At 36.1% G+C, this 20,319-nt stretch overlaps 1 protein-coding gene across 3 annotated transcripts in view; it reads right to left on the bottom strand.

The window, feature by feature from the left end:
- dbn1 (drebrin 1) overlaps positions 1-19,189 on the bottom strand; it is a 99,699-nt gene extending 80,510 nt beyond the window's left edge. For all 3 annotated transcript variants that reach the window (XM_067375749.1, XM_067375750.1, XM_067375751.1), the window contains exon 1: positions 19,051-19,189. In XM_067375749.1, the coding sequence (XP_067231850.1) occupies positions 19,051-19,133 (83 nt within the window). In that variant the 5' untranslated portion in view covers positions 19,134-19,189. The remainder of the gene's footprint in view (positions 1-19,050) is intronic.
- Between the last annotated feature and the right edge of the window lie 1,130 nt (positions 19,190-20,319).

Here is a 20,319-nt window from a genome sequence, read left to right as displayed (position 1 = left end):
TGTTAGTCAACACATAAGCATGACAAGATGAATGATTTAACATGTACTTTAAAGTAAAACTTTAGTAAGTGTGTTGAGAAACAATCATGAAAGTGTACTCTCTTAAGCACACTTAATTGGCCTTTTATTTCATTATTATAATATTATCTTCAAGTACAGTTTTTTTTTTTTAATATACTTTTAGAGTTTGATGTACACTAAAAGCGCACATTCAAAACAATAAAGAAATTATATATACAATGTAATAGAATTGATATTTATTTCAAAGAAGGGCAACTGGTGTTTTCAGTTTGAGTTGGTTTGAGTCCAGAAGTTTTGGTTTCAATCTCAATCAAAAATTTTGTCACTATGAAATACATGAATAAAAGTCCCTGTTGAGCACATACATTAACCTTGATTTTAGCTCAACTCCAGTGCTATGATGTTCATGTGTTTCTGGGGCACTGAAATCTCAGAAATATGTCACCAGTGCTGTAAGTAGGAGTTGGAGAGATTCACACTCCATTCTGTCCAACTCTGCGCTGTGATCACAGGCCAGCGCTGATGCCATTCTTGTGAAACTGCCTCCATCATCAGGGGCAAATCCTGTTATCCACGCAAAACACCCACAGAAGCTTCCAGACCGTTCCTAAGGGGAAATGGATCTGGGTGGACTTGACAACTAATCTCAGGCCCTGTAAGTTCAAAACTGGGTTAAATGAAACATCCTTACTTTTCAGGACTGGATTATTCATGAGGTTTCTCATCACAAGTGGGATTTGTTATGGGATCCACACATGGAATCAGTAATTTTCTTCAGTTCTTTGTTGGTTTGCTGTGTCTCTGAATGACTCTGAATTCAGAGGGAAAAAAGCATGAACCAAGATTATATTAAATATGGGTTTGCTTGTCGGCCTGTAAAAACCAAGGAGGCCTTTAGAGCCTGGACAAAACCAGACGAGAAGAATTGTTTTAAAGTACAAGTGCATGTCCGTGTCAATCCTTGGTTATATTTATCATTAGGTAGACTTTTATCTTGAAGGGTGATCAGAGATTGGATCCAGATTGAAAAAATTGCAACATCCCTCTTCCATTTTCAATTACAGTCCCAGTCGTTTCATGGCTAAATTTAGCGGGGACAGTTATCTAGACTCCTGAAGCCGCATCAATCACGGATCTTAACTCTTGGAATGAAGGCAAGATATCTACTGTGGCGTTTTTATTCTCAGACAAGGAAAGGCTTCAACATTGGTAGACCTTTTCTTGTTCAAACAATTCCTAAAAAAAAAAACAGCTGGCTTTGGTAAAGGGATGGAAATACGTGAACAAAAGAATCAGTAATGTATCTATTGAGCCTTATGAAAAGGAACGAGGAAGTCCTGACTTATATAACCTCACGCTGACTCAATGTGTCACCAAAAGGAAGGTTAGCGCTCTCATTTTTGAAAAACCTGTCTCATTCTGTTATCCCATTGAAAACAGACACAAAGTACCTATCTTTTTTGTGCAGATCTAACTCTGGCTCAGTTTCTGACTCTGTAGGACAGAGGAATGAATTTAAAGGCCCACCATCAAAAAATTGCTCCCTCAAAAAGAAAGATTTTAAAGCTGTTGATGTTCCATTTGGAATCTAGACAACTCTTCCACACTAAGGCAGTTACATATTTGTTTATAAATGCTTGTTTGTCAAATTACATCATGTTTATCAGATGTATTAATGTGGTATTTCACGACTGGCAAAATGGGCTTTCAAAAAAACTTTGCTGACTATGCAGCAGAAAGGTGATTTTTATATAAAAAAAGATAAATAAATAAATAAATAATAAATAAATAAAATGGTGCTACCTGACTACAGAAAACAGAAAAAAGGCTGTTGTCTTCCCTTTTTCCAAATAGGTAGGGAAATGATTCACTGACAATTTTGTCATCCAAGACCACTCCCACCAGTCTGCTATGAATATGCTTACCAAAGTCAAATACTACCTAGTATTAGTAGGAAATATTTCTTAGCAAACTTTTAGTCATAATGGTGTCAACTTATATTGTTCCAGGGTGCAAGAATTCAAAGATTATACATTTTGCGAAAGTGAGTTATTTTCAGTTTCCAGTGAAGAATCCAGCACGTTGTAGGCAGTGGATGAAGGCTGCAAAGAACTGTAAATGTGGAGAGAATGGCTCTACGGAAAATCTGAAAAACCTCTGTGTTTGTAGTAAACATTTCAAACTGGATGACCATGAAACCTACGATTACAATGTTCTGTTATTAACCCTCTATTGCTCTGACTGTCTGTGGAAGAATAATCTGTAGTTTTCATGAAAGCCCTGGACTGTCAAAAGTCCACTGGATGATGCGCAAAAACATGAATTTCAAGGTCCAGGTAACACTAAAAACTAGTAAATATTTTTAATTTACATATACTATACTGACATTGTAACGATACAAAGTAGGTTGAAAATCAGCAAGTTACACTTTAAGAAATCACAAATACATTAAGTAATTAATTCACACATAAAATGAAAATACATCATAAAATACATCTGTTCTAGATGAGCAAGTTTTTCCTTTCTGAAGTTGTTTTTTTTTTGTAAAAAATTCCAAAAAATACCTTTTTATGACAAGGAAATGTTAGTTCAGTTTGTAAAATGTCATGTAGTGCAACTCCCCCCAAAATTAATTTATGAATTAATAAATCATGATATTTGTAAAAAAAACAAATAATAATAATAAATAAATAAATAATATATACAGTAATATATACCAACTTGGCAAATACAAAATCTTTCTGAAAGAGTTTTCCTTTTCTTTATTATGGACACTTTTATTTGTCAATATTCCTTACACAAGCTGTGTCAGAGAATGCTGCAAATCAATTTAATTTAAATGGGCATGGTGTGTCACAAGGATGTACAGAAAAACAGCAAGAGTTTGCAAAAGTGAGACTCTGCTATAATCAACCAAAAATAATTCAACTTTGGCTGCAACCTTGGAAAAAAAAAAAAAAAAACACATTGTGTACATTTATGGCTGTGGTCATCATTTGATATGTTCTTGGCCATTTCTATCAAAAGGCCAAATGGGATTCTTTGCCAAACACCAATTTGTAACGTGACCAAGAAGGGAGACAGGAAACAGCAAACACAGGTGGAATGTACCGAGCTCCATTCCGACTGATTGATGCCTGCAGGGTATTAAAATTCCACTGCGGCAATCCGGTTGCCCCCACCAGAGCAGAAAAGAGATCCCTAGCCAGGAATGACGTGGCCTGGTGCAGTTTCATCTCGCTGTTAAAGGCCTTTAGTATTGCCACCAAAAGTCAGTGCAAAAGAATCAGCCATTGGCTGGACATTGGGTGGGTGATCCAATGGGGTTTAAGTTATACCCGGTACAAGAGACAGAACAAACAGTGATGAATTAGGCAGGGGAGATTTGGACATACTGTCTGGGTGTAGTCGTTTTTATATCCGGCCAGAGAGAAGAGATCAGAGCGTTGACTCTATGGCCTGGAATAAACCGGTGCCCATCAATCCCCCCCATACCCACTCTGCTTAATCCATTTAAGCAGTATGCTTACCTCAGCAAAACGCAGCTTGAGCTAAGGTCCACAATCATTCTCATATCCACAGATCATACTCTCACAGTCTTTCCCCTCTTAAATCTTCTGCTTAGCTTCAAAATCTCTTAGCTTAACATCCATTTTTTCAAACCACCAAAGTTCTCAAATTTAAAATGTCTTCATAATCAGCAAGAAGGACAAAGTCCACAGGAATAGAAACACAAAGACAATCAATCTCCAGCTGCAGAAACACTGTTGCTTCTGAGCCATTGCCTTAAAGAATCAATCGTGTTTACATTATTGTTGCAGCCTGCACCATAAGTGCCAATCTGTTGTGTCACTTTGCTGTAAATAGCTAAATAATACTGAAATACTGGTACTATGATAATGATGACACTAAAACAATATTATTAGCAACTTGCAGCCATATATTAGGTTTAACTATCAGTTTACACTACCATATAAAAGTTTGGGGTAAGTAAGATTTTTTTTATTCAGCAGGGAAGCATTACCAAATCTTACTGATCACAACCTTGAACAGTGTGTATTGTGTTTATTGTATTTAAATGCTATTTATTTAGTCTAGCGCTCAATTCAAAATTAAATAGTATAATTAATTATGTATATCACATAACGGAATAAAAATAACAACTCAAATAATCATACCAATATTTGGTATTCTTTATACTCTCACGTTTATTTCAGTGCTATCTCATGACCATCTACGAATTCCTCACAACTGCAAACTTACCCAGCAAATAAACTTTTATTTGAGATTTATTTGAGCCTTTTCCAGCCATGCGATATTCTACTAATTTTATCACACGGAAAATGTTTCACAATTTGTATCACTCTGCTTGTTTCTGTTTTTCAGTACTACTCTTATTGTGTCACGCAATATACTTTTAAGAGTTTTGTAGGCGAGAATGTAGTTATATATAAATATGCAATTTATATATGCAATTTATACAGTCAAACCAAAATTTATTCAGACACCTTGAACATTTCATTCATTAATACAGTTTCTTCACTATAGTTTAAAAAAATTGAAATAAAATATGACAAGATCTCAGAGTTAAACTGCGTCAGAAAAAAATAATCTTAATTATGTCAGATAACACTTAAGCAAAACATGGTCAGGTCAAAGTGTCTGAATAATTTTGGTTCCAAAATTTAATCAATTTTACTGGTAGTCCACTGTATGAAGAATTTTTGGGTATAATATGTGACAGTTTATTTTGTTATCCTCACTTACATAAATGAACTATAGTGTCCTGCACCCACTAGTAAAAATATATTAAAAAAAATATCAAAAATGTCTGAATAATTTTTTGGTTTGACTGTATATAAACATAGTGCCTATTTGAAAATTTGTATAGATGCTTTTGGAGATGCGAGTTCCAGGGTTTCAGCGGCCGTTTAACACTCGTGTACCTGCCGAGAACAGCTTTATCTTGGCTAGTCCTTCAGGAATTTGCCGCTGGCTCTTAGATAGGGTTTAAACATGAGGTATAATTCATTTTGGGTAGATCAAATGGGCAATCTTTGGTCTTATTAATCTATTACTTGTTCAAGTGCAAATCGATTTGGCTAAAGGCAAAGGTACGTTTCATAACTTTATATTTTTATATTTTTATTTAACTTTAATCCTGAACTAACAAGAGCACTGCTTTTGTATTTTTGACTGAATTGTTTGCTTATGTGCATTTGTGCAATATTCATTCATGCATATTCACATCTGTGACATTTAAATTTTGATTGGCTCAATTAGCTTGCAGCTCACTTGATCAATAGCTTCAGCAGAGGCTTTCTGAACACGATTCAGCATTTGCTCTGCCGCTCTGTGGGTGTGGGGAAATAAATCTGGCCCCAATTCCCTAATCCCCTGTCACAGAATATCTCCTGTTCCTCTCAAATATAAAATCAAAAAGACCAAAACTGGTAGTACAAATCACTTGAGGTACAGCCATGTGGTTAAATGATCCTGGAATAAAAAAAAAAATTTAAAAAAAAACTTGCCTGATCTGAACCCATTTCATTATAATTTGGGTGAAATGACATAAAAAAGGGTTCTCAATAGCATCTCTGCCTAAATGTTAATAAGGACTAGGCTAATTCCCCCGGAAGCTCCAAAGAACCTGACCTAAATGGTAAAATTACTCATATGCATTTTGTGTGTGTGTGTGTGTGTGTGTGTGTGTGTGTGTGTGTGTGTGTGTGTGTGTGTGTGTGTGTGTGTGTGTGTGTGTGTGTGTGTGTGTGTGTGTGTGTGTGTGTGTGTGTGTGTGTGTGTGTGTGTGTGTGTGTGTGTGTGTGTTTAAACTGTGTCATTCCTGCATATGTGGGGACTTGTGTAAATCTGTGTCCCTAATTCTCTGGGATTGATAAAGATTACAGTGTTGAGGGATTTGGACTTCTTTCAATGGCAGGTACAGAGCCTGTCGGAGCCAACAGGTAGTGTCCAAAACCGACCACTGACTGCCATTGGTCTAAATATACTGATGTACTGATTCCAATGTTATGGTTGCTATCTTGTCCCTCCAGGCTGGGAGCCTGTCTGGCCGCCTGTTTGTTTTAATACACAGCCTGCCTGCCAAAATGTGCCCTTTAGACAAATTGTGCCCTCTCAACATGGTGAGCAAGTCCAAGACCTTGATTTACTGAGTTAAATCATCAAGAGATAGAGACTGGAACCATATGTCTTTGAATAACGTTAATGGCTCTTTGTGTACCCTTGTGAAAAAGAAATGTGCATAATTGTTTTGAATGTGCACTTCTAGTGTACTTCGAATTATAAAGTTTGTACACTTTCATGACTGTTTCTTAACACACTTAAGTACACTTTTAAAAAAGTACATTGTAATATTGCCAAATTAAGTCTTACTTTTAAGTACATTTTAAATCTCTTTTAAAAACCTTTTTTCATGCTTTAAAGCACACTTACTTTGATGCTGACTAACATACTAAAGCAAAAAAGTACTTGATTAAAATTTTAACTGTAGTTAATATATTTTGATTGTACTAAACTTCATCATCATCTTAATGTGTAATTGCAAATATAATAAATACATGACATAAGTTTTAAAAAAAAAATACTATGTTACTAATAAACTATAATTTAATTTACCATAAATGCTTGTCATTACATTTGGCAGTAGGTTTTAACAATATTTCAGAGACAGTAGAAGTAATTATGAAATTACATATTAATATGTACGTCCTACTTAAATGGGTCAGAAAGCCGTCTAATTGCATTTAATATAAATTTAAACTATAATGCATTTTTATTTAATTGTAAGTAACATGCAGTTAAGTGTCTGAAAACATAACATTCAGTTCGCACTAAAGTATATTCATTTAAAGTATATTATTTCTATAATAATTACTCGTCTTACTACTTCTTTTTCACAAGGGCATATAAACAAACCTTATATCCAAGTTAACTGCAAGGAAACCATCAATCTGAAAATAAAAATCAGCCATCCAAACAGTTAAAGAAGTGAGAATTTTTCCATATGATAAAATATGTTCTCCTAACGTAATATGCTGAGACAAATATACACTATCACAACTATATACTATCAAAACACTGCATCCTGACAGGCCCGACAAAGCAACTATGGCTAAACCAATGCTGTGATCTTTAGGCCGGATTCGTTTGACTGTGTTTGAGAAATCTGTATTAAAAGAATTATTATAGGTTAATTGTTTCTACATTAGTTGGCTAAAAAAAGAAGAAAGGTAACACTTTACAATAAGGTTCATTAGTTAAACATTAGTTAATGTATTAACTAACATGAACTAACCATGAGCAATACATTTGTTACTGTATTTACTAATCTTTGTTAACATTAGTTCATAAAAATGAGCCTTTTTGTAAAGTGTCACCAGAAGACATATGCAAACAGCCATTTTGAAAGTATTTTGTATATGTCAAAGAGATGGCTGGGTAACTACATACACATTTTTGGCACACATTTCTAGTGATGTTTGGCCGAAATGAAAAGTAATTTGTCTGCCAAAGTAATTTGCCAAATCACTGACTAAAAACAGTTGGCTGTAGTACAAAAAAAAAATTAACCATGAGTTGCAATATGTAAAACTTTTTGGCTGAAATATTGAAATATGGCTCAGTGCCAAAGAACTTTAGTTTATTACCTGTGAACACGAATTTAATTACTGAAACGTTATTTTCAGTTTTTGGGTAAAGGAAAACTTGAATTTTGGTTTCAGTATTTTGGTTAAAAATTCATTTTGGTGCATCATTGCATATGAAAATTCACGGTTAGTATGTGCAGACAAATACTACATACAAATCAGCAAACTATCAATTAGGAAATTGCCCCACCAATTTCTGAAATATTGAATCAATGCCTGTTTTAACACACATACAAACACACACACACACACACAGACAAAACAGAAAGCTATCAGACTAAGCACACTTACAACCAACGACTCTGTGGTGAGTTAAAATAGCTAGAACTGCTAGTTTTGTCATTAAGAGTACATCTTCCTCTTCCTTAAATCCCCCTTATATCAGCTGACAGGCGAGCAAACTTCTCTTATTGCAGGATTCAGAATTAATCTTAGCGAATGTTATTGTGGATGAGAGCGAGGCTAAGCACACAGCCAGATGGTCTTCACAGGGGCACTCAGAGCTCACTGCGACGCCATCCTCCACTCCAACCACACAAAACTAACTATACAGTGCACTGAGTTGTTCACATCAACATATCACACTCCACTTTAAAGTAGAAATCTGTGCATGTGTAAAAAACAATGTGTCTCATTCACTAACTGTGAATTTTTGTGTGTAAAACCTGAGTGCAAATATTTTCACACAGAAATCATGATTCACCAATACATTTTTTGAACTTCTAAATTTAGGATAAAATATTGAGGCACTCCCAATGGCCTTAGAAACATGTATGAAGACAAAATGTCTATTGACAGATTACTATTAGAAATGTGACTCTATAATGAGTCTTACTTATTTCACAGTTAGAAGTAAATTGGAAGAAAAATGGGTGTAAATTGGTGTTATAGCTGAATTTGGTTTAATAGTTCAACTGGATTTAAGAATGCCACACTTGGCTTTAATTTAGATTCATATGCATGAGGCTGTGCCCTGATGTAGAGATGGCTTGGGCGTGTATTATGCAAATTTACTAACTGTAGGCACATGCTCCCTCATTTAAAATAATCTGGATTCATCATCATCAAAACGATGAACTATAATGACACTGCAGAACAGCCACCTGCATTTAGTATTTAAGTATTACTATTTAAAGAGTTTGGCAGATATCTTCAAAGCTCTAACATGCTAAAATCTAATTTAATAGTGTTTATAATGACAGGGCGAGAAAGTCTTTTACCAAATTTGTCTCTTATTTGCTCTATGAACGAGGTCCGCTGTAGGAAACGTCTTCAAAGATAAAAGACTCTCATGATGGCATTCAGATTCAAAGCTCACCTCTCCTCCCCTGTCTCAGATACTTCTGAGCTTTCAACCGACACCCACACTAAGCAAATCATTTCCCATAAATCCCTGAGTCTCATCCACTAACATGAGCCTGGTCCCAGTCAGAGACATAAATATACATTTTCAAAAAGGATTAGAGGACATTTTTTCAGCACAGATTTCAGCTGTTGCCATTACAGCTTAAAATAAGATATTCTATAATAGAATCCAGGGCAGAAAACTGAAAATATCACTGAAAATAAAATCAAAGATAATAAATACACTCAAAATAATTTTTCATATCTTCATTGCTGATCACTGACAATTGAGTTATGATTTCTGAAATAAAGAAATTCATGTTGGTGCTCTACATGGAAGATGTTGTGTTGGACGTTTGTGCTAACACAGTATGTACCTCATCTCAAATTCAGACCACACAGACCACAAAAGTTTTCACTCAATCAGAATCTAATTTCCAGAAACGTCACAACCATTTGACATTTTAAGTGAGGAAAGATGATCTTAAAGCTTTAACTGCTGCAGATGGTTATCGAGACTCCCCATTGAGAGCACATAGCGAGATGAATGACCTTGAATGAAGACTGACTCTAAAAATAGATCCAATCTCAGTAATGCAATGATGTCCATGCAATGATGTAGGTGCAAAAAGTAAACCTATGGAGCCCATTTAGTAATGTAGCATGCTTTCTTATCAATGTTATTATAAAGCATTAGACAAGCCCTTAAAATGTTTTTTTTTTTTTTTTTATGGAAAAGCAGTGATGCACAAGGTCTATTTTTATCATTCAAGCAGAGAGTTTAATTATATAGAGTTCAAACACTAATCAGCACCTTCAAGAGATTCAGTCAGTAGGTGATAATGTGCAACCAGCCAGTCATTATTGCAAAATATGCGAAAAGGGGGTCCTGAATGTGCTTATTTTCCTATTGCGACCAATCGACAAATAAGTCAAATAAATATGAAACAAATAAATAACTATATGAAAATGATGTATAGTTCTGACTTCAAATTATTCAACTGTGAAGTTTAAGAAATGAGCGCAGAGTGATATGAGATTGACATGAAAATAGCATTAGCAACTATGCTATGTAAATTAGGGGCCATTATACAAACATATTTTACCTCAGAATTCTGTCATTGACCAATCAGAAGAAAGTTTTCCAGAGAGCCGTGTAAAAAAAAAAAAAAAGCCCACCTTTGTTCATGTCAGCAAGGAGCTGATCTGAGTACTTATCTCAATGCTAAGTGTTTTTTTCACTGCTATCACATTGAGATTTTTTCCAGAGAGTAAAAATAAAGATTAACTTTTCAGTTGGTGACCCAAACTTAGGTGACCCAAAAACAGCTAAACCGGCTCTTCAGTTACATAATCTGAGCAAATTGTGCCCATGTCCTTTTGAATGGAGACAATGTTTTGTTTAATACCATTTTAAAGCAACATAGAATATTTTATGCTATTTCGCTAGTCTGCTTCTAAGAAGAGCTGCTAATGAAGCACTATATGGTCCTGAATAGAAGGCAATAGAAGGTTAATCTTGCAAGTTAATTGCCTACACTTCATGTTCATGTTTGAATGTTTAATATGAGAATGGCCTCAAAAATCTGTACATTCACTCAGACCTACTTAGGGAAGTAAACAACTTTGGGGGATTGTTTTAACTGGGCTAAGGGAAATGTTTCAACAATAAGTTACTTATTTCCAAGATCCATGTTCTGTCAACTGGTTTAGTTGAAGAATTACAGATTAAACAGAGAAGTGAACCATCACAAATATTCACAGGCAATGGCATTAGTGACCACTACATGTTGGTCTTCTGTTCACATCTAAAATTACACCAACTAACAAAACTGAAATGAATGGACAGACCAATGCCAAAAGACAAAGAGCTTTTTGATGTAGGGAAGTCAGTAGCTGTTACCAGAGGGAAACTGGGAAACTTATTTTAGCAGAAGAGTTTCCTGATGGGAAGTTCCATCAGGTCAGAACCTAGTGGGATCTCGCTCTCTGAAAGCTCATTTTTGTCTAATGAAATTTTGGATGAATCTTCAAACAAATCTTTGTTACCGTCACCTCACTTTGCAATTTAACAGGTCTGAAAGCCTTGTAGCTTGCATTTTACATTGAACCTCTACAGAAAATGTATCATCAGTGGATATGTTTTAAGAGTTTAGTTTATTGGTGCATCCAAAACAGCAGAGTTGTTATCATCCAACTGTGATCTCATAGCTCTGTCTATCGTCCAGATGTAAAAGTGCCACGTCATCATAATCATCCTAATCGCAGTTACCAGTTTCTCAACGATGCAGCTAATCCAGTGCAAGAAGGTACTGCCAGATGTTCAGCCCCATGAGAAGCCACAAGGAAGTCCATCTGAGACGAATCAGTCACTTTGTCTTAGACCTTTCAAAAACATTGTCTGAACAAAATATGGAAATTTAATATGGAAATTTATGGCCATTAATGTTTTTTCAGTTCCTAGAGAAACAATATGCTAGTTTCATATGACCACATGACCTTGTCTTAGTTCCACATTATTGTGTGCAAGCAAAATATGTCCATGAAATATAGCCTGCATGATTTTAATTTTGCCAAAACAAACATAAGATTTGCCAATGGTTATCACCTCTATGCGGTTTCACTGCCTGTCGCAGATCTGACACAACTTGTCGACGCCACAAATTAGTAAAGCAACAGTTTACCACCATTAAAGAATCATTAGCTGTAAGCACAGAGTCAAACCACACCAATGCAGCAAAAGCAAAAAGATTTTTCAGTCTTGTTTCATTTCCAGTAGAGTTTAAATATGGAATCACATTTGCTGAGGTTATGAAAACAAACTCCCACAAAAAAAAAAAAAAAAAAAAGAGTTCTCGTTCCTTCTCAAAATCTTCTGCTGCAAATAACAGTCTGCATATTCAAAATGCTAAACTTTGAACACACATACAGCTTGAGAATTTTGTGGCCTGGATGTTATCAGAGCTGGGATATGAACATGTTTGCACTCCAGTGATGTTAAGGGTCAAGAGCTAGGCATGGGGCCGCCTTTGTTATTAATATATGCCACTCACAAGGCGAGTAGAAGGAAAAATAGGCAGCCATGATCTGAATCATCTGCCTTTCACAGACAGCCTTGAGTCCATGAAGAGAGAAGCCAAAGTATCATCTACCCACACAGTGCACCACTATGTCTGGGAAGTGATAACACTTCATGTCCTCTCTTCAATTACACTGCAGTCAGACTGCATTTCTTTCAGTATGCATCACAACTGAACTATTACAGAGTACAGCTATAAATTTAAGATCAGTTTTAGTTGGAAATACAGTGTAGTTGGAAATACGGTGACATCATTGTATTTTTTTTTTTCTTTTTTTTCACATTTTAATGTGCCCACAGCTTTAGACTTACTCAACACAAATACCTGATAACAGATGCTTTGAAATACGCAAAGTCATTTTATGCGTCGTTGCATTCCAAAATGTGTCAGAGTGCAATCATGCATAATGCAAAAATATGTACTGCATCGTCAGCGTTGCCACAAGGGGAGCTGTAGTGGTTATTAGGATAATAGTCTCTCTTTTTTGCATTGAGATAAATGCCCTGATTGTGGAATAAATAATAGCATCTTCACTGTTCATTATTAATTCAACACTTCATCTACAGTGTAGTTATCTACTTTAGTTAGCAGCTTGCAGTGTAGCCAACTTTTTTAAAAGGGTAGTTTGACTGTAGTTTGTACTACTGTATTTTCCAGATTACAAATTAAGTTTTTTTTTATATTATTATTATCTAAAATGTGCTATGAATTAAAGTATTTTAGCATACCATTTGGTTACACTTTACTTCAATGGTCCACTTTAGACATTCTACTAACTATAAGTATCTTTGCAACTACATGTCAACTAACTCTCATTAGAGCATTAGACTGTAGTAGATTGCTAGATTGGGTTGGGGTTCGGGTTAATAGAATGTAGTTACTTATAGTTAGTTGTCTAAAGTGGACCATCGAAATCCTAGCATTCTAGCATTAATACATTTCTAGCATTACTAATGGCTCCTTTCGACTGAGAGGTACAATACAGTACGATTCGGGATGATAAACCTTGATCAGGCTTGCGTTTCCACCACCAACAGTACCCTTACTTGATAGGTGTGGTGTATACCAGAAAGTAGCGATCGGCGTCATTCACGCTTGAAGAAGAAAGCGACACAGTAAACAACAATGGAGGACATACAGCAGATCTTGTTCTTGCTTCTCAGCATGTGGCTGTTTGTGTTACAACGGTATTGTGTCTCAGCTGTATATTAAAAAAACTGGTGTCTCTTGTGTTGTCATTTCCCTTGTAGCACATGCAAGTGACAATTCTCTGTCAACTAATCAACATTCTGCAGAGAGTCTAGCTCCACCCTTTAGGTTCTGGACTACTGTGCTAGGTACCCCAAGGAAGGGTCCCAAAAAAGTGGCATGGTATGATATTTTGCTACCATTCAGAAATTATGACAATCAAAACGGAAATAATTGCGTACCGTACTGTAATGTACTGTATCATACAGCTCAGTGGAAATAAGCCTTTACAATGCAATTCTTACACTGTGCAACTTATAATTATGTGCAACTTTTTTTCTGGAAAATACCGTACTTTAAATGTTGAGTAGCTTGCTAGGCAAGCTACAGTTTTAACGTTGCTTCCCCAGCACTGGATTCCCCAGCACTTTATTCAGCATGATAAATTACTTGATGACTAAGATAGTGACCTGATGCAGGAGGAATGCAGGCATCAGACTGTGGGACTGTGGGAGATAAACTCCCTCCAGGTGATGTTGAGATCTGGACTTCACACCAGACTTTTAGGGAAATGGTAACATTTTATAGAGTCTGGTAGACCATGCAAACTGCGAATTTCCAGTCCTCTGTGTGGTTTCCCCGACATTTCTTGGCAGCCAAATGCAAACAGATATAGCTGTCTCTGGGGCTCTCATGTGCTTTCTGTGTGCTCAGAAGACCTAAACAAAAACCAAAAAGGTTTGAGCTCAGCTGAAAGAGCAGAGTTCTTCTTGCTGAAGAGGCAGTGGTTGTGTTTTGGTTGTGGCAAATGTTGCTGCTTGTTACATTTGGAAAGATATAGTTGCAGTGCACCAGTTTGACAAGAAGATGTTGCTTCTACAAAAACATATTTGTGGAGTCATCTCTTGGAAATTCAAACCACAAGGGGAAAAAACTACAAGATGAGAACTCTTGAATATCTCATACAAATGGCAATGAGATCAAACTGAGACTTTTGCTGGTAATATCAGAAGTGTCTCCTGAGAGTTTTAGAAGAGATCTCAACAAATGTTCCAACAAATGAGAACACTCTTAAAAAAATAAAGGTTCCAAAATAAGGGTTTTCACAACAATGACACAGAAGAACCATTTTTGGTTCTCCAAAAAAACTTTCAATGACTTTTTTTTAAGAGAACCATTTTTGCTTAGTGTGAAGAACATTTTAAAAATCTAAAGAAACTTTTTCCACTTTAAAGAATCTTTTGGCCAATGGAAAGGTTCCATGGTTGTTAAAGGTTCTTCATGAAACCAATGAAACCAAGCACTTGAGTAGCTATGTTGACAATTGTGAATGCTAATAGTTTATAGTTTATTAATCTAGATCGGTTATTATCATAATATATATCATGATGTATGATTATGTTTCCAACCAAATTCCAGTTGGGAATTTTTTCTTTTACATGCAAGAGGTCTAGTTATATTACTGGAATTATATACACTATAATGGATGTTTGTGATATTTAAACTTGAGTAAATTGGTTGCATTGGTAAGATCTGCAAGAACTGTTTTCTTCCTGCATTTTCCTACTGCAGTGTTACACAAGACATGCTGTGCAATGATGCCCCGCAGTGCGATTGGGTCCTTACAAATCTCCAACAGCATTGAAGTTAAAGGAAAGAGTGTATGCAGGTCCACCGCTGCTGCAATGGTTCACATGAACTATCTATTGAAAGCAGAGAAAACAAACATTTTATCATTTACAAAAGGGTCTCCCAAACAGGGGTTCGTGAGGGAGCTGCAGGGGGTTATTGGGTTAAAGGATTAGTTCAAATAACCCCAAGATTTACTCACCCTCAATTCATCCTAGGTGTATTTGACTTTCTTCTTTCTGAGTTGTATTAATAAATATCCTGACACGTCCAAGCTTTATATAATGACAGTGAACAGGACCAATGAGTATGAAGCTCAAGAAAGTACATCCATCCATCATAAACGTACTGCACACAGCTCCGGGGGGTTAATAAAGGCCTTCTTTAAAAAAAGCGATGCGTTTGTGTAAGAAAAATATCTATATTTAACAAGTTATAAAGTAAAATATCTAGTTTCTGCCAGATCACCTTCCGTATTCAACTTACAAAAAACGTTTTTTTCTTCCTGAGTCTCTCCATCAGTGTCTGACACCGTTACTGTCAGTCACCATTTTGGCAGCTTGTGAGATTCTCCAGCTTTGTTGTTGTTGAGCAACCAAAGCGCAAGCTGTTAAAGCTACGCCCTCTTCTGGAAAGCAGCAGCTCATTTGCATTTAAAGGAACACACAAAAACGGCATGTTTTAGCTCACACCCAAATGGGGCAAATTTGACAAGCTATAATAAATGATCTGTGGGGTATTTTGAGCTGAAACTTCACAGACACATTTTGTAGGGCCCTATAATTTCCGCGGACAGAATCGCGGAATCCAGTCATAAAAACGGAATTTACTATATAATGCGGAATTTCACAGAATTTTTCAAAATTTTGATGAATGAATTAAAAGCAGGTCAGTACACGTAAATTAAATCGCGATATAGACTAGTGACTGAATATCAAACCGCAAAAAGACTTTTTAAACATGAATCCTGCATGCCTGTGTGCCTCTGAAATGAGTGATGCGGAAGTGCAGTTTCATTTACCTCACACCGCCTCACACACAATCGCGTGGGCGCACACACGCTGAAGCACGTGCGACGCTCGCAGTGTTTTTGTCCTTTTTTTTGTTAAACTTTTATTGGTAAACTGGACAAGATTCATTATTTCAATAAATTAAGACATATAAAATATAAGACAATAAAATTTAATTTAACCATTAAAACAGAATAAAAAAAAAATCAATAAAAATGGAAAAAAAACAAATCCAGAAAAATTAAAACGGAAAAAACTTTGGGAAAAAATAAAATGGAATTTGGGAAAAAATAAAACAGATTTTATAGGGCCCTAATTTTGGGGACACCAGAGACTTATATTACATCTTGTAAAAGGGGCACTATAGGTCCCCTTTAATGTAACTAATTGTGTTCAACAGAAAGAAGAAAGTCAAATACACCTAGGATAGCTTGAGGGTGAGTTAATCTTGGGGTCATTTTCATTTTAAAGTGAATTAATCCTTTAAAGAAAAGCTATATAAAAAAACATATATCTAATCAAAACATGGTAAACTTTTAATTGATCAAAAGTATACAGTCTGTTGTGCTCAAAGCAACTGACAAAAAAGCTTGGGAACCCCTGATTTACAGAATCATGGACATATGAAAATAGCAATGACCCAACAGGAGCTAAAGAATGGGGTGGGGGACAAACCAAGACAAAGACAAATTGGAAAATTCCTTCCAGAAGCTATAAGAAGCACTATAGAGAGCTGATATAATATGACGGATGACCAGAAGATACTCCACTAGCTTCACTACCTTGAACCTTCTACAATATTATTCTTGAAGACATCGTCAGGTCTGAGGATCACATATCCATATGCTTTCTTCAGATCAGCAGCCTAAACATTCTTTGCAACAATTCTTTGATATTTGAGAGTACTCTGATATCCAACTCTATCCCAAATGGCTTGGCGTCACCTTTCCTTGACTTCAAAACTTCAAAAGCTTTCTTTTCTAAACCATACAGCTTCCAACCCATCAAAATTATGACAACCCTCAGCCAATAAAAAAACATCCTGGAACTTGCCCTCCAACCTTGCACTCAGGACAATTTGATTTCCATGTCCGATGTGCCTCAATAGGTTTAGAAGCTTTATCTACTCAGTTTTGAAGCCTACCCTGAGGTACCGTAGGCATTGAATAATGGTTAGTAAAGTGCTTCTGACCCTCTGGGCTTGATCTCATCTTTTAAACACAGAGTTCACTTTGTGTTAAGGTTTCACATGTGCAAAGGCTCAATAACGTGGTCGCGGTTGTATTGTAATGACATATGGATGAATACCAGGAAGAGGAATGTGAGTTAGCTCACAAAAGTACAACTCGGTGATAATGTCAACTATGTGGGAACAGGAAAGAGGAGAGTTGTGTTGGCGTCTGGTATAGTATAGTCATGTGGTTTCATGCACGTAGAACAGGAGCATTGTTTGGACCAAGGTTTAAGGGTGAATACAGCTGTTTACAGAGGCTGAAAGTCTTTGTCTTTGTTCCCCTCACGTCAACGTCACATAAAGTGGCAACTGTGGGACATCAAGTTTATTCATATATAATCACATAATCAAACAAATTACAGTGCTGATGCTGAAAACAAACATTTCAATAAAAATGAGAGAATATGAATCCTTCTGGAAAAAAAAGTGATTGATTTTATGTCCAGTTTCTTTGTGTGCATGTGTGTGTTGTATTTATTATTCTTGCACAAGACCAACTAGACAGACTGCCAATACATTACAGTGAAACCCAGCTCAAATAGCTGATATTCATCAGATCTGGTATTATGTACAAGCATTTATCAATAGTTTTTGCTAAAACAAAGGGAGGAAAATTTGAGAATTGATCATTTGGGTGCTTGTCATCAGCAGACAACCGATATGGGTTAAATTCAGTGGTCAAAGGTAATACTGATATCTGCAATGCAGGGAGGCAGATAAAATTTTAATATTTATATATGAAACTATTTCTTTGGGTTTGGTATTGCCAACTTCCTTCTGATACAATACAGTACAATATAATACATATGTAACGATTCACTACATCACATTGATCTATATATATATATTAGTGAGGCTGTGTGTAGTTTTTTAAGCTAGGCAGGCACTCTACTGGTCAATGCTGATGATTTAAAAAAGCTCAAATATCAGCCAATCAATGGGCCTGACCAATATATTGGTTTATCACTGCTCATAACAGCCTGGGTCAGACTGATGCTGTGTATAGCGAAAAATATTTCCTAAAAATAATCCAAACCAAACTTTTTGGCTAGGGTGCTGAACCAACAACGCATTACTAATGATTCACAGTTTCGTTTCAACACAAAGAGATCACATACACTGTCCTGTACAAGGTCCACAACCACGAGCGCCATACAAAAAGCATAGAGACAGTACAAAGAGCTGAAATACTTTGAGGCTGCAGTCATTATAACAGGTACCGTTTCCGTCTCGTACAAAAGATAAAGATGAGAGCGCACAATAAAGATTGACAGATTGAAAGAGAGACGTCGCCTCGCCCATCCCTGCCATGAAAATGGAAAAGAGCTCCATTGGCCATGATATACTTCACACACTCAATAGATAAATAATTAGGAAGGCTGCAAATATTTGGGTTTGACATGATCATCTTGTCATGCTTTCTAACTGGCAAATCACAAGCGCTGTAGTGAAGACTCCCTTGAACTGAGCAAACAGTACAGAATCCCTTGCACAACTCTCTGGAGGTCAAAGCATGAACTGCAACCTAGTGTAAGATCCGAGTACAGCAAACAGGCAAGCTAAAGATGCCAACCAATTAAAAATGTTTCATTTTAGGGTCCAAAATGCATCGAAGTATGCACTATTAAAATACAATAACCCAAAACACCATCAAAGAATTAATTAAGGCGTTTAAAATCGATTTATCTAACAAAAGCCCCCAGGAATCGAAACAAGAGATCCAGGATCTATCCCATACGCATTAATCTACGCATCCCATTCTGTGCACCCATCCGCATATAGTTATAATGCCAGCTTAATTATTTTAATTGCAATGCAGGGACAGCATACTAAAAGAATGGAGTCTTTTATAAGTCAGGTTTCATTTATCTTACCAGTCGGTTACCGACGTCTCGTTGATAACGTCCTGGTAGGCTGTTAAGAGGGCCAGTCTGTTCTTGCTGAGATTCACAGCCATGTTGCTGCCACTGCAATCATCCAGACCAGTGTAGCAGTGATGATGGGGAGCGCGAGAGTCACTGCGGAGCGCGAGAGGAGGAGGAGAGATGTTGCACGCTGAACAAAGAGAGGCTGCTGCTGCTGCTCTGCTGCGCTGCGCGGTCCTAGTGCCCCCGTGTAAAGTGCGTTCTTGTGTTCAAAACCTAGACTGTAAAAACGAGCACAACGGGCTGAAATGACCCAAACTGTTTAACAGAACATTTTAAAAACACGATGCTCATGGAAGGGACGCAGAACAAAGACCAATTCGTTGTCTGTTGTGCGTATACATAGACCATTATAAACAGTGAGTAGGCCTATTTGGAATGTAATCATTTTCATACTAAATACTGTTTAGTGTACTTTGTGTGTATAGGGCGCTGAAAATAAACTGCATTAAAAATGCTTTAAATTTAAAGCATTTTATAATAAAAACAAGTGTTATAATAATTAATATATGCTACAATCCTAATATATTCACTACAATTCAAAAGTATGGGGTTAGTAAGATTAAAAAATAATAGGCCTAGGCCTACTTTTATTCAGCAAGGACACAGTAAATTGATCAAAAGTGACAGTAAAGACATTTATACAAAATATATAATACAATGATAGGCTATCGCGGTTTCCACAAAGATATTAAAGGGTTAGTTCACCCAAAAATGAAAATTCTGTCATTTATTACTTACCCTCATGCCGTTGCACACCAGTAAGACCTTCTTTCATCTTCAGAAAACAAATTTAGATATTTTAGTTGAAATCCGATGGCTCAGTGAGGCTTTCATAGGGAGCAATGACACTTCCTCACTCAAGATCCATAAAGGTACTAAAAACTTTTTAAATCGGTTCATGTGAGTACAGTGGTTCAGTATTAATATTATAAAGCGACGAGAATATTTTTGGTGCACCAAAAAAAAAAAAAAAATTTTTTTTAAATTTAGTGATGGCCGATTTCAAAACACTGCTTCATGAAGCATCGGAGCACAAATGAATCAAATCAGCACCAAATCAGCATATTAGAATGATTTCTGAAGGATCATGTGACACTGAAGACTGAAGTAATGATGCTGAAAATTCAGCTTTACCATCACAGGAATATTACATTTAAATAATCATACTTTAAAGCTGTTACTTTATATTTTATTATTTCACAAAATTACTGTTTT

This window comes from Chanodichthys erythropterus, chromosome 22 (genome assembly GCF_024489055.1).
Source record: "Chanodichthys erythropterus isolate Z2021 chromosome 22, ASM2448905v1, whole genome shotgun sequence".
Lineage (NCBI taxonomy): Eukaryota > Metazoa > Chordata > Actinopteri > Cypriniformes > Xenocyprididae > Chanodichthys > Chanodichthys erythropterus.
Note: the sequence above shows the minus strand (reverse complement) of the source record. Positions and strands in the feature narration are given on the sequence as shown.